The sequence below is a fragment of the Astatotilapia calliptera genome, chromosome 13 (genome assembly GCF_964374335.1).
Source record: "Astatotilapia calliptera chromosome 13, fAstCal68.1, whole genome shotgun sequence".
Taxonomy (NCBI): Eukaryota; Metazoa; Chordata; class Actinopteri; order Cichliformes; family Cichlidae; genus Astatotilapia; species Astatotilapia calliptera.
The window spans coordinates 18732564-18749324 of record NC_137434.1 but is presented as its reverse complement, the minus strand read 5'-3'; the positions used below and the strand labels follow the sequence as shown (position 1 = coordinate 18749324).

General features: G+C 38.9%; 1 protein-coding gene across 1 annotated transcript in view; it reads right to left on the bottom strand.

Moving 5' to 3' along the window:
* Positions 1-16761, bottom strand: part of LOC113035231 (protocadherin-15-like) — a 238074-nt gene that overhangs the window by 17635 nt on the left and 203678 nt on the right. Inside the window, exons 25-30 of the mRNA XM_026190646.2 lie at positions 16207-16316; positions 15564-15704; positions 9991-10118; positions 4727-4942; positions 2200-2288; positions 877-1053 (exon numbers count right to left, since the gene is read on the bottom strand). Of these exons, the coding sequence (XP_026046431.2) occupies positions 877-1053; positions 2200-2288; positions 4727-4942; positions 9991-10118; positions 15564-15704; positions 16207-16316 (861 nt within the window). The remainder of the gene's footprint in view (positions 1-876; positions 1054-2199; positions 2289-4726; positions 4943-9990; positions 10119-15563; positions 15705-16206; positions 16317-16761) is intronic.

Here is a 16761-nt window from a genome sequence, read left to right as displayed (position 1 = left end):
TAGTCTGGGCGTCCATAGCCACAATTTCCCTTTCAGAATTTAGGGCAGTCTGGATTGCATGAAAGTACTATTTTCAATTATATATTGTGTTTAAATAACTTACAAATTATTGAACTCTGTTTTTGCAGAGGACAGTTCCAGGCTGCTAAGCATAAAGTACACGGATGCAATTTAATCAAGAGTGGAAGCCGGAACTCAGAATGGGCATGCTCTCATATGCTGGTCAAGTTTATTAAGATCTGGTGCTGATCAGTTCAACAGAAGGGATGGGAAACATCAAAACAGTGAGTGAAACACTTTCCTGAGGTGCCAGGAAAGAAGGCCAAGGTCTTCTTTCCTCTGATAGGATGACAAAGTATCTTGTACTTATTTCTACTGTGGTGCTGTGCGCCTCTTTGGTGTTTAAGCACACTCTCTGGCAGACTGTGGGCACTCTCTTCAGCTTTATGTCCGGAAATAAAAGGAATAAAAATGTATTGCTGGCATATCTCCCAGCCCTCAGAACAGTCTTTGAGGTACTGCAATGATGGGTGGATGGACTGATTGAAATATTCCCTGCTCCAGTCTCACTTTGTCCCTCCATGACCTCATTGCTTCTTTTCTCCCTTGTATCTTCCACTTTCCTATGACATATTTCAGTTGCAGTGCACCAGCAGCATAATCAAAGTCTTTTAAAGAAAATAGAGGCAGTGAAGTGGAGATGCTGTAGAGGAGGAAGCTAAAGGGAGTCTGAAAAAGACATATTTGCTGACTCACTGCTTGAACAGAGGGTAAAAAGAGGCAGCAGGGAAAACATGCAGCACAGCGGGGACATTAGGACATCAATTTAAACCAAATGGTGGACTGAACTTCTTGTAACACAATTCACCCACTCACTTGAAAAGCTCCTGACGTGAAATGGCCCTGTTCGTGAGTGGGTCAATGGCGTATACCATCAGGTCCGACTTAGAGTAGTCTTCTAACTCAAAGCCATCACCATGGCGACGTGGCCCGATAGCCTCTACAATCACCTTGGCACCTGGAATCTGGTCCTGGACGTGGCGCTCCAGAATACTGAGATACACACAGATGAAACTTTGTATCCTATACTTTACATTGTATAAATACTATATGTGCAAATACATACACAAACATTTTATACACTTAAAGAAAAAAACTGAGAAAGATGAACTATAGAAGGTAAAATCCAGGTTCAAACAATTTCTAATGCCCAAAAGCAATATGACAGCCACCAAGATTAAGTACTCCAATCTGGCAGTGATTATCCCATTGGGCAGCAGTTTGTCTCTCCACATTGGGCTCTGGCAAAGTAAGGCTCTGATAATCCTTTTCAGGAAGGGAAAAATCCACACCTCAAATTACAGCCAATAAAGGAAAGCCTTGCCGTCTGCCTTTGCCAAGGTGGATAAACAGTTTGAGCACTCAGGTAAAATGGCCCTGGATCATCATCAGCGCTGTGCAAAATCTCAAATGGCATCACTGTAAAGAGCGTAACACAACTAATGTCTCTGTTTTTCAGCCTAAAGAGCTGTGTCACTTCTGTGAGAAAGACACAGTAAGCTCTTAAAAAACAGCTATTAACACCCATTTGCCTTTCAGATTGACTAATTAAGCTAAACACTGTGCCCTAAGAGCGGTAAAAAGATGCTTCATGAATCTCTATCATTAATTAATCTAAACTGGGAGAACCGACTCTAGAGGACAGACTCATCTGTCTAATTGGCCCATCCATGATCTTAATTGATCAGTCAATGTTTACTGTACACAAAAAAGCTGCCCAAAAAAAACCCTACACAGGTTTTTATGAAATATCCATCTTTACTAATGCATATTTGCTTTTATTAATTGTTCAACCAGCTGACTCATATGCATCACTCTAGTCCTTACATTTTTAATGGAAATTAAAGTTCGGCCTTGAGCCTTATGTCGCAACAGACAAAACTCAAGCTGAATTTTCTTTTCTGTGCCAGTTTTAGCTGGGAAATCTTTTAAAGAAAATAATTTCAGATGAGAAAATAATAGGTTGCATAGCTGAGATTAAAAGAAAAAATATTGCAAAGGACATTTGATGAAAGGAATACTTCATCTTACACATGATCTTGCATGAAAAAAAAACTGTGTTAGTAATACATACCGCTTCTTTTCATTAAAATTTGTTTTTTTTAACTTATGTTTAATGAAATGTGAGCTGTGTCCTACCTAATGAGCTCTTCCCTCTTCTCTTCCACTAAAGTGGGTGGGACAGTGGACACAACAACCTGCATGTCCAATGCGTTGACCACAGAAACCTGGGAGAAAGTGTGAGATAGCGGGAAAGACAGAAAAGAAAGATAAAGTTTAAAAATACACCGTGTAAGCCAGTTATTGACACATCCTACCGTATGTTAAATCATTGAAATGCTTCTTTAGGTGGACCCACTAGTCGCCAGCTTGTATCTGTGCCATGCAGCAAACTTAAGAGCACCTAATTCCAGTGCCAGAGTTAAGTGCATAGGCAACAGCCTCTGTGCTCTGAAGCCAAATTTCCCATGTGGCTCCTGTGAAATTAGGTTTCCCCTTGAAAATTAACAAGCACCATAGTTAAGCACTCACTGGTCTCTCATATACAGCCAATGTCCCACACCCTCCTTCTGTCTCGTTAGAGGCTTGTTAGCTAGACATATTTCACTGCAGTAAAAACTAAGCTTGGCCACAGTCAGGAAAGATAAGCATTGAACTGGGGGCAAAGCTGAGCCCAAACACAGCGGGTGCATGCGTAAATGAGTGGGAAACAGACATGCACTCAGAAAAAGACACAGACATATATTTAGATGAACGCGCACGCAGGGAGAAGTGCATAATGTTTGCAGAGCTAATACTCATGGATAAAAGAAAGACTTTAATTGGATCATCAGCTAGTGGCAGAGGCCACATATCGGGGTGTGTTGTACGTCCTGTGAATAATTCAATAGACTGGAACCAAAACATTTAATACTCAACAGAAATAAAAACAAAGCAAAACAAAACAAAAGGCAGGGATCATCATGTAAGATCATAAACCACAAGGTATTATGAAGAGAAGCTTTGCACGAAACAAATCAAACTCGCTCTCACGTATTAACATCATTTCTGAGGTTGTTTCTTAACGCAAGATCTTTTTTTTAGAAACTGTCTCAGGTTATACACATTTATATACTGACATGGACATTAACAACACAGAAGTATAATATTCCAAATAACTCAAATAACAGGTCACACTGATATCAAACCAGAAAAAAAAACACATCTGAAAAGAATTATCTATAAAACTTTTTTTTTTAATATCACAAAAGAAACTCTTTTACTGAATATGTTTCTGCATCTTTTTATTTGAGGATGACATTACAGCCTCTTACAGCAACACATATTTACCAGAATTTCTTTTATGTATTCTTCATGGGTTCTCAATTGGGCTGATGTCAGGAGATGATGGAGGCCCACGCAATGATTTTTCTTCCTTTTGTGTGCCTCCCTCGGTGGTTTGGCATTAGGCTCAGTCCGATACTGTATCAAGTTTTTTCGAGTTTTGTGGGACTTGATCCCTCGCTTGTAATACTGATAACTCATTTGACCTCAACTTTCCTTAATATGCTCTTAGCACTACTTGTCAGTGCTCTAAATCCCCCACAAATCTTTTCATGGTTCAGTCATCTTTCTTCACCTTTCAAAAAATATCAATGTTCTCATGCAAAACACAGCACTCGTGCTTTTTTCGTTAGAAAGATTTCCCTTTCTTCAAATACTGCATGACAGATGTGACTCGCTTATTAATCTGATACAACCTCTTTAAGTAGTCTTAATGAAGACCCTCTAATGCAGTGAAGTAATTAACAATGCCGAGATTCATACAGTGATGCAAAAGAGATGAGAAACAGAACAGGCAGATAAATGAAAACCTTATTATGCTAAAATCCTACTTAAATGTCTAATTTGGACCATGATATGAAACAAAGTACACACTCAAGGCATACTCCAGTATTGTACTTTGATATAGTCCCAGGACTTTAGTTTAAAATCTGTGTAGCTCTTATGGGTCTTGCTCCTAAAAATAGAGATCATACTTCCTCTAATGAACCTGCAAATCTCATGCATTTTCAGTTTGGCACATAACCCACTGTGGAAGACAAACTGCAACTTTTTACACTGTGGTTTTTAAACAGATTCAACAAATAAATTCTAAAGTGTTCAATTAACAAGCCTGAGATATGGTAAATATGGTAATAAGCCAATTCGTCCTGATTTTTACAGTTTTTTTGCTTGTTGTAGTTTAATATTCTACATATGATACACAGACAAAAGTAGTTTTTTTTTAATTGAAATCCTGCCCACAGCCTACATGGATCTTTCTCAAACTGTTAAACATTTGAGCTCACAAAGCCAACATCTAAGATTACAATAATTCTGAAAAGAAAAAACCAAAAAAAAAACCAAAACAAAGAAATTCCACAACAGTTTGCTAAAGGCAGTGCTGCACTTCCTTGTGACTACTCAATGCACTGGCACAGCCATTCACCTAGGCTTTCCTGTATAAATGAATTGTGGACAGTTGATGCCTTCGCTGCATAAATATGATGCTGTGGAAGCCAAAAAAATCCACAACCAATAAGCCTCTGCCATGCCAGCGGCATGCAAGTCAAAGATTAGCAGGGAATCCTATATTTATCTCTACATCCCTGCATCACATGGAAAGCATCATATGGATACTTACCACCACTTCAGCGCTGTTGCTAAGACCTTTTCCATAGTCATCAGTAGCAATAACCTCGAACTTGAAGTAGGATCTGCGCATGTTCCGAAACATGATGGCCGACTTCACGATACCAGTGTAGGTCTCAATGACAAAACTGTCCTGGCCCTCTGGGGTGGGTGGGATGATGAGGCGGTATGCCATGGCACTGTAATTCCCAGTGTCCTTATCGGTGGCCTGTAATACAAAACACCAAATAATCTCAGAAATATTAAAAGTTTAAGGTCATCAAAAAGAGAATATATTAATCAAGTCTTTCAAAAAAAAAATGGTGATTGTGCATTCCATGACAGAAACCAACTAGTGAAGGAAAATTTGAAGTTTACTTGTTGGTTGGATTGCAGGTTGGGAGAGGCTGCCAATCTAGGTCTCTAGACCTGTATGAAAGTGGTATTAGGCTAGAGTCACACTAGGGAAAGTTATTGTGACCATGTGAGATCAACTTGCAATCTATGTCTTCAAAGACAGGAAGCAGGTCTGAGACCACTCGCAGTCAAGTTGCCATCTTCAAACAGACTTAAAACAAGGACAGATGGCAATAACACAGAGTCACCCCGCTATCAGCTTGCACGTAAGCATCAAGTTGGCACTTGCATGCAATCTGTTTCCGATTAACTGTGATAACTCTCAAATCTGTTCTCTCTTTCAAATCTTTTGCCGTCTACATCAGAAGTGTAGCACTGTACTGGAACCAGGGGAAAACTTGTCACCTGTGAATCGCACAGAATCAATCACAACTCTCTCAGCTACAGATTGGGTCAGATCCAAGTGGAGCAAATTTATAATTTTCCCATTTTCAAATAAAACAGGCAGGTAGTTCATTTAATCAATGACCAGCATGCTACCAAGACCAGAGCGAATAGGACACCCTCCAATAATTTAGTTCTATAAGCGCCGATTTAACCTAAAAAGCGGGCTGAGGTGCATTCGTTTTACTGTTATTCCTCAGCTATTCTGCAGCCCTGTGACAAATCAAAACACAAACAGATCTTTTTATTCCCTTTGTTCAGTAAGTTATTAAAATATGTTTGGACAGCATTCATAGATAGCCATTTTACTGCTATTGGTAGAGTCTATTAATAATTCAGTGAACACACCAAAAGAGAAAAGGAAACAAATGGTATAAGAGTGGAGCTCTTCATTTATGTTGATCTACTGGGGGATTTGTTTATAATTTTATTCCAAGCAGGTGTTCTCTAAAGTAGCTGACAAGAGAGAAAAGAAGTGCAGCTGGAGGCTCGTAAGTTATCTCCCCCTCATGTGGTTTGTTTCAAGCTGCCACAGCTTTACCCATTGTTATCCACTGTAAAAGGCTAAAGAGATGGCGAGGGTTGCTGCCAAATCTGAGTATTCTTAACAGTTTTTGAATGATTTCTGTAAAACACCTGCAACTACATTTATGAGCTTTTACATCACATTATTACCTGTAAGCTGACATGTAAAGCTTATTAGAAAAGGCTTGCTTATTCACACATCCAGCAGCTACAGATAAAAAATTACTGTTGATTTGGTGCAGCACTTCTGGCCAATCCCAGTCGCAACTTTCTTTTTGAAAAAATAAAACAAAAAACAAAACAAAACAAAAAAATGCTCACTGATGGAAATATCTGGCTCTTCAGCTGCTAAGCAATAGGTTACACTACGTTTACCAGCTTGTGGCTAACACTCCGTCTGCCATTTGGTGCTGTATACAGTGATGTTTTTTGCTCAACAGCTGCCTGCTTTGGTCAAAATGATCCTGCGAGAGTAGTTAGATTGAATCAAACCACTAAATCTGTAGCCAGACAGCGAAACAGTGACCTGGAACGCACTATAAAGCTCCATAAAGCAGTGGGGAGCTGCAGAGGCAGGTGGTAATTCATCACTATGAGCAATACCTAACATCAGTTTTGATACATCATATTGATCCTTAAGTCAAAATTCTGAAGTGCATTACATTTTAGTAATGACTGTTTCCTGTTTGAGTGATTTTAGGGGTAACTGTTCTAAAATCAAAACCAAACCAAAAAGATAATTGATGATTCTCACAATCATCCAATGCATAGAGATTTTAATATATGAATCTTGTCAAAGCATTTTATCGAAAAGCAACAACAGAATTCACCCATCAACCTCTGAGGCATATGCTCTGATTGGCGACTGAGCTTACCGGGCAGGGATAGCTCAGTAGGTAGAGTGGCGGCCCCATGATCGGAAGGTCGGGGGTTCGATTCCCCTGAACAGCTATCCTGAGGTACCCCTGAGCAAGGTACCGTCCCTACACACTGCTCCCCGGGCGCCAATGGCTGCCCACTGCTTCACTGAGTGAATGGGTTAAATGCAGAGAGGGATTTTCCCCACGGGGACCAATAAAGTACACTTTCTTCTTTCTTTCTTACAGGCAGGCATCAATTTTCACAGTACTTGTCTTGGGAAAGTGACACTGATAAATAGGAGCAATCTCTTTTTTTCTGCAACGGTTCGCACAGGAGAGGGTTGGAGCTAAGGGGGGGTGCAAGGTCCCAATGGAAGGACTGCATAAATCAACAGAGTGAGATATCCTCGCTGGACAAAATTTGGCCGAATATACTTTATCTGAGCATCATTTATGCATGCTAAAGGTTTTATGGACACCGGGGAAAAACTGTCACTTAGAGATGTTTGTTTCCAAGCTGCCATGAGACAGCAAAGGGAAAATATATGGACCCTAAAAGCTAGGTCAATATTAAAAACCTGTCATATTACCAAATATGGACTTATAAAGTAGCCTTGAGAGCTTGAGGCATTTCTTTCTTCTTTCCCCCTCATTTGCTTTCAGTCTAGGAGGGAGTGAGTGTCACTTTTTTTGGCAACCTCTGAGTCCTAAATAGTAAATACTATTACTACCACTACTACTATCTACTCTGTAACATTTACATACTCCTAAAATTACACTGCACAAATAAAGCAAACATGTCTGATATTGGAAAATTCATCTACTTACATAAAAATGTCTGCCAGTTAGTTGGTGTAACTCTTTTTTTAGTATTATATTATGTTACTGTTTCTGGAAAGAGTCTATCAGCAGAAGGTCAGTAGTGTCATAAATTTGTTATTACTTTTAAATATTATCCCGAGGGAGAGCAAGCGGCAATGAACTTTCTGAAATAATGTTTCACACCAGCAATATTCCAAAGAATCATGGGCCTCTGGGGGAATCTGTTGTGGTCCAAGAAAGTTTGAGAAACATTTAAACTATATTTCTTTTTCCATTCCTTTCTCATTTTAGTAGTAGATGAAGATAATCCAATTAAGAAATGGGACTAAAATATAACACTAAGCCATTTTTCAATAAAGAGAAATATCAAATATTAAGGAAAAATGTATGTGAGCCTCTCAGACTGCCAATTATTTTCAAGATGAAGTCAGAACCATGTGTTCAGTCAATGGAATGAGAACCAGGTATCAGTGGGCACCCTCTTGCTTTTATTTAGGCAACAAACCCACACATCTGAGCAAGTGAATAATAAGATGGATGATATTCATGAGGAGGAAAAGAATTGCTAATGTTCACAAGGTTGGAAAAGGTCTCAGGGTCTTTCTTACATTGGCTAATTTTCATGTTTGTCAGCCCACCATCAGGAGAACCCTAAACAACAAAGGTGTGCATGGCAGGGCTACAATGCAAAAACAATGCTCCCTGTCGGTCTGCAGTTTGTACATCATATGGAGAAAGCCAAAAGGCTGTTAGAATAATGTTTTGTGTAGGCATGAAACCAAAATAGAGGTTTTTGGTTTAAATGACACGCGTTGTGTTTGGAGAAAAGAAAATGCTGCATTCCAGCATTTCATGCTATGAAACAGGGTGGCCCTGTTTGGCTGCAAACTGGCTGGGACGACTTCACTGTCACTGGAAAATAAAGAATATGTTAGGCCATGTGGTGGAATGGGTAAAAACTCCATGTCAGGTTGGAGGAGTAACTACCAGAAACACAGCTACAATTACTAGCGTCCAAGGGGATTTTGACAGTAGCAGATATAGAATATTAGATGACCTTTTACAAGATATAATTAACCACGTGTAATGTTTAATTTTAGGTTTGTTTCAACTCAGTTCTCCAAGTATATTATTAAAGGGCTTGTGTATTGATGTGCTAATGTTTTAGGTCATGTTTATGTTTATGTTTATGTTACATAGTGTCAAGAATTCTAAAGAGTTCACAAACTTGCATGTTGGTGTCAATTACAAGTTAATCAAGAGGCAGAAAAGATGGAGACAAAGCTGTACTGATCATGTGTTTTATGGAAATCCACAGTTTTTGAAATTTGAAAGCTGCAATAATTCCCATCCCTGCCTGAGGTCTCAGTTTGTACTTTACTACCTGCCTACATCTAGCTATTATAGTGTATTTTGCAAGATTTCCTTTTTTCTTTTCACTCCCTCAGTCTTCTATGGGCTTTAGTTTGGTACCTTTTTTACATCAGAAGGAGAGCCCGAAAAAGCTCTTCCTGCAAGGCAATTATCAATATAAAACCCTGGGAGCACAGCAGAGTGCAGACCTTGTCTTTTTCTCGCTATGAAGATTTCTCACTTTTGGTCCAGCACCTGCAAAAAAAAGTCTTTAGATGTGCATAGCTTTTCTGCTTGTACCCACAAGTACAAGTGCACAGACTGTATAACATTCAGGATTATACAGGCTACTGAAAAATAGGTTATGTCTTAAAGGACATAAGTCATTTAAGGGCATTTATGCCTTTTTTATGAGATCACAGATATAATATTACTACTACTACTACTATAACTATTACTACTAGTACTCCTAATGTTGATACATTTTTGCAGGTAATGCATGAAGTAGCTCTTTAAAAACTCTGTGGACAAACACGATCCTAAATGCACAATCATACCCATAATGCAGAGTGTAAAGAGTATTGTACACAATGAAAAAGTGAAATCTTCTTGGTGCAACAGGCTGACATTCAGCGGGATGTCCAGCCATGCATCTGAGAACACACTGAGATTACACTGCTCAGCTTACTCTGATCCCAGCTGTCTGTGGAAAGGCAAGCAGTGGGGGGAGTGAAACTGACAAAGAGATGTTACAAGCAACAGGGGAGGAGACCAAACTGTGTTGCACAGAGCAAAAACTGTCACACCATGGCTGAAGGGTAAGTGTAACAAAAAAGATCAGAGTCTTTACTTTTTATACAAAAGCAGAAAAAACAACAACGACAACAAAAAAACCCCCAGTTAATTGTTTTCTTACCACTATCTTGAGCACTGAGCTGAAGATCTTAGTGTCTTCTGCCACACCGCCTATGTAGAGCTTCCTGGAGAAGACAGGAGGGTGGTCGTTCTCATCCAGAACCTCAATGAACACCTTGGCTGTGTTAGCTGCAATAAATGACACCAGAAGGATTTCAAATCCTGTTTAAGCTTTTATTTGTTAGTTCTTAGTTTCTTTCTTAGTTTATGCAGGGCTCAGCTTGCATACTTAAGTGCACCTACTTTATTCATGCTTCCCCTGACCCGGGTTAGCACCACGCTTACAAAAGTAGAGTCGGGACATGCAAGCTTAGAAAATGTATGTCATCGAAATAAAGTAAACATAGCTCATTTGATTATTGGAACTGGAGTTGTCCAATTTGTCTTCAAAACTGGCATGTCATAATAATTTTTCATGGACATCAGCCGGTCTACAACTTCAAAAGAAGGCCTGAAATAATTTCCCAGAATATTTTGAAAGTTATTTATCACTGAAACCACCACACAGTGTCAACAAAGTTGTTTTTTTCTCGTTCCTTCTCTGTAATCGACACCTCTGGATAGCTCTCACAGATTGTAAATAAAGTCAGGTGGGCAAACAGGTGTGTGTTTTTCCCTTATTTGAGGAACGCATCTTTGACCCCTTTTGTTTTACTTTAAAATTGATGCACCCACCTTTTGCCTGACTGAAAATAGTTTTCTGCGGGCATATTCCCCTTCTTCTTTGGAAAAGCCCTCTTTATTTAGTAGTAATTTCAAGCTGCACTGCAATAACCTTTTGAAGTGGATTTGAATTGCATGCTGAAAAGAGAAACGTGTTCCCTTATTACTGTCTCAGCCCCTTCCAACAAAACAGCGCGAGAAGCTATTTTGGCAAAGCCGACAACTTTGGGCCAGTAATGAGGAGGTTAATTTTGTTTTGATTGCAGCAAATATTCAGCATGGGGAAAAACTGAGTCTGAAGGATGTTGATGACTTCTCTCTCACTGCCCCCATAAGCAGATCAGGAAAACAACTGAGCCATTTTGCATTCTGTTTACCAACCAATAAGCAATAACACTCACACACTGAGTGGAAAATTGCTCTGTTAAATAATAAAAATTGATGATGAAATCTTAACTTCGAAACCATTATTTTTAAATGGGGTCTACCTTGTTGAGAGGTTTATTCTTCCTACAACTTGGTGCATAAAAATGCCATCAATAAAAGCCAGTGGAAGCTTAAGAGGCAAGCATTTTGCACATTATTGGGAATAATAATTTGAAGGGCAGCCAATAATCAAGCTGCAAGAGGGTCCCTGGAGTTACAGGAAACACTGCGAGAGGCAAGGAGGCATAAAATTGCGCATAATACTAAATTTGCTGGTTAAGTGGCCTTTTTGTGAAGCTTCTGAAATATTCATTCTGTCCCTTTAAAAAGAAACACATGTACAGAGTATTTCATCTGCCTAATTTGTCATAGTTACACCAATGCAATGTACAGCATAAATATGAAGAGCGGAAAAAAATCAAGACTGCAATTTAGGTAAAAAAAAATTGCAGTGTCAAGGACCATTTTTCTCCTAGCGAGATAAAAAAAAAAAAAAAAGTAAGGCCATGTGGCATTGGCGCTAAGGATGCACCAGGGGAATTGGACAAACAAAACACAGCACATCAAAATTATAGGGACAAAAGCTGTAGTGTGAGACATCGCGGGAGGACTCGAGGGAACGGGGAAAGAGGTCTGCAGAGTGTCTCTCTCCTCCCGCTCTTTGCAGAAAGTGGCCATCCTCCATCAGCACATAAAAACATAAATATAGTCTCTCCGGCTCACACTCTGGACACTCATAAAGATGCATGAACAAAACAAACCTATTATGAGAAGAGGAGTGCTTCTAAGCCCGTCTAGGTTTGAGTGCATTATTATTTAGAAAACATGAAAGTAAATATTGTCTTAGTCTGGGTTATTATATTGTATGCATGCATGTGTGGATCCTGAACATTTGCATACATATGTAAGGTACTGGACCCTAAGAGGGTCACTGGTCCACTAATTGATAAAAACACGTTAATGAGAAGGAAGATGCTGTGCCTCACGGGGCCCTGATCATTATAACAAGAGAAGTATGACGAGTGAGTGCACTCATTCAAAACGGGGTGCCTGCTTACAGCGTACTTGTTAGAGAAGCTCTCTTCTTTGTGGGTATACAAGTGTTGATTACTTTTAATTATGGTCATTAGTATGTGAGAGACACAGTATGACAAAAAAAAGAGCAGCAAACCATCTACTAAACCTTATTTATTGTTAGAACACTACCCATCATTATACAAAACATGAATGTCAGTAAACAGAACCATAAACGAGCCTAATGATATTCCAGCTAGGGCATGGAATCTATCAAAGAGAGAGCAGTCTCAAGTCTCCGGAGTTATTTCAAACCTCCACTGTGACAGTGGAAGCATCCAGCAATTTATGCATATTTCTCAAACAGGCAATCAAACAATCATGCCCACTTCACACAGCAATGGTATGCTGGAAGTATTTTTAAAGTTTTAACTTTTCTCTCAAGCAACTTCTGTCACTTTTCATGAGTTATGTCAAGAACAATAACATGAATGCCTTAAAGGAGAGACTACCTAAACTCACCATGTACGCAGAATTCCTGGACAGAAAGAAAAGACACTGGGATAGAAAAGGAAGAAACTGTGACAATCGGTTTTTGCCATGCTTCAAGAATCACCCTTGCCAACCAACATATTCTGCAGTTTATTTTTTTTCTAGTACACCGAGGCCTTAAGAATGGGAACACGCACAAATTCCATTAAGTGAGAATTTGCCATGATTAATGTTTTCTCACCCACCCTCGTTATGTGGTGATTTGTCTAAATTAAGAGAAATGGCCTATTTTTTCCATTGCTAGATCTTTTTGAGGAATTTTGACAAAGCATTTTTAACAATTTGTGATATTACCGGACACTGAAGCTTTTATTTCTCATACTTTGAACATTTTTATTAAATCACCATAACTACAAGATGGACATCAAATCTGTTGACACTGTTGAATAGTATTTAGTATTTAAATAGGCATAAAATGGTATTTCTTCAACAATAAGGTGATTTGCAAATAGATATTAGCTGAAAACTTGGCATATCTATGCGTGGTGTGCAGCATGTTTTGAGGAAATATGAGGAAATTAGACAAATGGAGGACAAAAGAAAAAGTGGTCTTCAGAAATGTTCTCAGCAGAAGGGTGGCTGTCAGAAGCCATTCTTAATGAAGTGAAATGGTGTATGCTAAATTACACAAAACTGGTCTGAAAAATCAGTGGCAACAGGTCTTATGAAGTGATGAATCCAAATTTCACATTTTTTGATCAAATCATCATCAATGTGTACGGAGAAGTTCAGGAGAAAGGTACAACAGTGAGTATCCACAGCCATCTGTAAAATATGGTGGAAGCTGTTTCATGGTTTGGTAATGCATTTCAGCCAGTGGTGTTGGGGATCTTGTCAAAATTATGAAATATAAGTACAGAAAAGCTGCATCTCGCCCTTAATTAAACATTGTGGAATCATCTTGACACAGAAAGGAACAAAAGGCATCCGATTTCCAAGGAAGAGCTTTGAATTTCAATAAAGCTTGCCTAAGAGTTCAGGTTGTTTTGAAGAATAAAGGAAAACCAAATACTGACTTTCAAACTTGTCAGAACCAGAGGTGTGGACTCGAGTCACATGACTTGGACTCGAGTCATTAATTTTATGACTTTAGACTTGACTTGAAAAAATGTTCTAAGACTTGTGACTTGACTTGGACTTTTACACCAATGACTTGGGACTTGAATTGGACTTGAACCGGTTTACTTGAAAAGACTTGATATTTTACCCCAAATATAAAATTTAACATGCATATTATATAGAGATTGAAAATGTGACGTCATTCACGGGTAGAACCGCAAAGGATTCTGGGAACTCGTGGCAAGCGGTACTAGCGCACGCAGGCTTTCAATTGAAATCAGTCACACAGCGATAAAAAGAAACACAAAAATGTCAAGAAGCTGTTGTATTATTAACTGCAATAGCCGGTCGCATGACAGCCACGGGAAGCCGACGGGTAAAGAGATCGGTTGTTATCGGATTACGTCGTTGAAGAGAAATTGTTCGAGCCATGTTTCCGAAGTAACAAAGAGGCGACTGGATTGCAGCCATTCAAAGACCAAATATAACGTCCCAGAACACTCCAGCTCACATGTTAGTCTGCTCCAAGCATTCCCACAAAGGTCAGTCTGCTGTTGTAGTTAATGCGTCATTTTTCTTAACATAATTGGTGATATAGGTTACAAGCAAGTCTGGCGCTGAACAGAAATTGTCGCACTCTGCTCCTTTGTTTATTGTGCATAAATAGTGAATTGTCCTGACACAATATTGCGTTTCGCTTGTGTTATTATGGTACATTGACAAAAACATATACTTTTATTCACAGAGTAAAACAGTTGTTTTGTATCACCAATTGCCCAGTACGATTACAGCATACAATATTATTGTCACTGCTACATTTCTGTGATGGGTACCAGAAATTATTTCCACTGCTAATTAATTACCGTTGAGCGCAAAGGTCCTATTAATAAACGGTTAACGAATGTGTATTTATGACGACAGTTTGTGAGACTGGTAAACTTATGATACGTACGATGGTCTTTCGTTCTACTCGGTGCATTTCAAGGTCCTGTACCCATCCGTCGGTAAACTGTACCTGGGCTTGTTGCAGTGACCGGAAGTTACTAAACTTCACGAGTGTATGCACTCACTCCAAGAACCGTATGATTATAAATATGCATATAAATATGCTACGATGAGATAGCTGACTTCATCTAACTAGCAAATGTTTTCCAGGCTACGTTGGTGATGCAGTTTTTTTTAATGTGTATGATATTTTTGTCATGCGATTTGTCCTACAACCGCATCCAGATTTAAAAATTACATGGTCTAATATTTACATTTAGCATATAACTGCAACATGCTTTTTTTCGTTTTTTTTTTAAGACTCGAAAGGACTTGAAATTCAAAATTTCAGACTTGTGACTTGACTCGGACTTTTACACCAGTGACTTGAGACTCGACTCTGACTTGCCTGACATTACTTGAGACTTGACTTGAGACTTGAGGATAAATACTTGAGACTTACTTGAGACTTGCAAAACAATGACTTGGTCCCACCTCTGGTCAGAACTGTACAAACCCTATTTTTACCTTATATACTGCATTTCCATCTATTTTTTGCACACGTTTCAGTTTACTGCTTTCATTTTCCTACCAAAATAAAAAGAGAGATGTTGGCTCAAGTCTTCTACATAGCAATGTAAAGATAAAGGATGAAAGCAAGTGATTATAAACTTTCTAATAATATAACCATAAATGGTCAAAGTGAGGAATTTACAGTAATATCTAAGATAATGGATGAGTTGGTCCCTAAATTGGATAAGCAGGTGTGAAAATGGATGGATGGACCTTGAATACCATAATTTCTGTCCTGAGTTTAAACATAAACAATCCAACAAAACTTCCACTGTGAGTGGCTTACATGCTAACATTTCTTACTTTTAGAAGGCACACGGAGGTTGGACATGACAACCACCATTGAGTCGGCCTGGACCCTGAGGACATAGCTGGTCACGTTTTCATAATCCAGTGGTTTTGCCGTGGAGATGACGCCTGTCCTGTTGTTCACCTGAAAATGACCTGGAAACAAACAAGTGGCGTTTATGAAAAAGAGGAAAAATTGCACACATATAACACAGTAAACAGATTCACTGGTGAGTTCTATAGTTTTTAATTTCTTGCAACCAAATGGTGATATGACCAGAACTATATGACTTATTTTTTTACACAATTAACTACAAGAACTCTTGAGGTGCATGTGGACAAGCAACTATTGACTGAGGGTTCCTTTTATATACGTCTTCTATTTTTGGCTGACTGACCTGAGTCAGCCTCACACCTCTGCTCTTCTTTGCCAACAAGTATGAAAAGTGATGCACAGTTCCAAGTACATCAATACTGTCCTCTCTGACGCTACATAGACTTCTAAACAAACATCTAGATGTTTTTCACTGAGAATTTTAAGATCTAAATCTCATTTTCACGTTACATAAACTGTTTGGGGTTTTTTGCACCTAAAGTGGAATTTAGCACTTAGGGTCAAAATGACTGCATTGTATACTGTATAATCTGCAGGCCATACCTCGTTCGTTTCCTGCAACAATGGAGTAGAAGATGGTTTGATTGATAGCAGCAGCAAGAATAATCCCTACTGAAGTGCCAATAGGAGCCAGCTCACTAACTGGAGGGAACCTGAGGAGACATCAAACACAATCATAAACCAAACAGTCTGCCAAAACATAGTGGACCTAAATTCAGTATCACACCAAAAGCATAAAAACTGGATATAAAAGCAGCTACACAAAAGGTACAAAAGGTGTGTATTTTGTCCATTTTACAGACTTTCATAACATTGTTGCAAGAGTTATTCCATCCATGATGCGTCCAACAACCCACCTGCCAAATATCTTAAAAACCTAGTGTACCTGATGTGGGGTACTTAAGTCAGATATATTTAAGAACCTTGCATTTTTAAACATAGATTTATTTTGCACTGCTAAGGTAGTGGGAGGGTAAATCTGTGAGTGGATTCTTTTACGCTCGATCGTTTATTCATTAATTCCTCACATTCTTTGATATGTTGTTTCTTGAGCAAGCTTCACCAAAGCCCTTTAACCTTTAACTACAAAGAAACTGG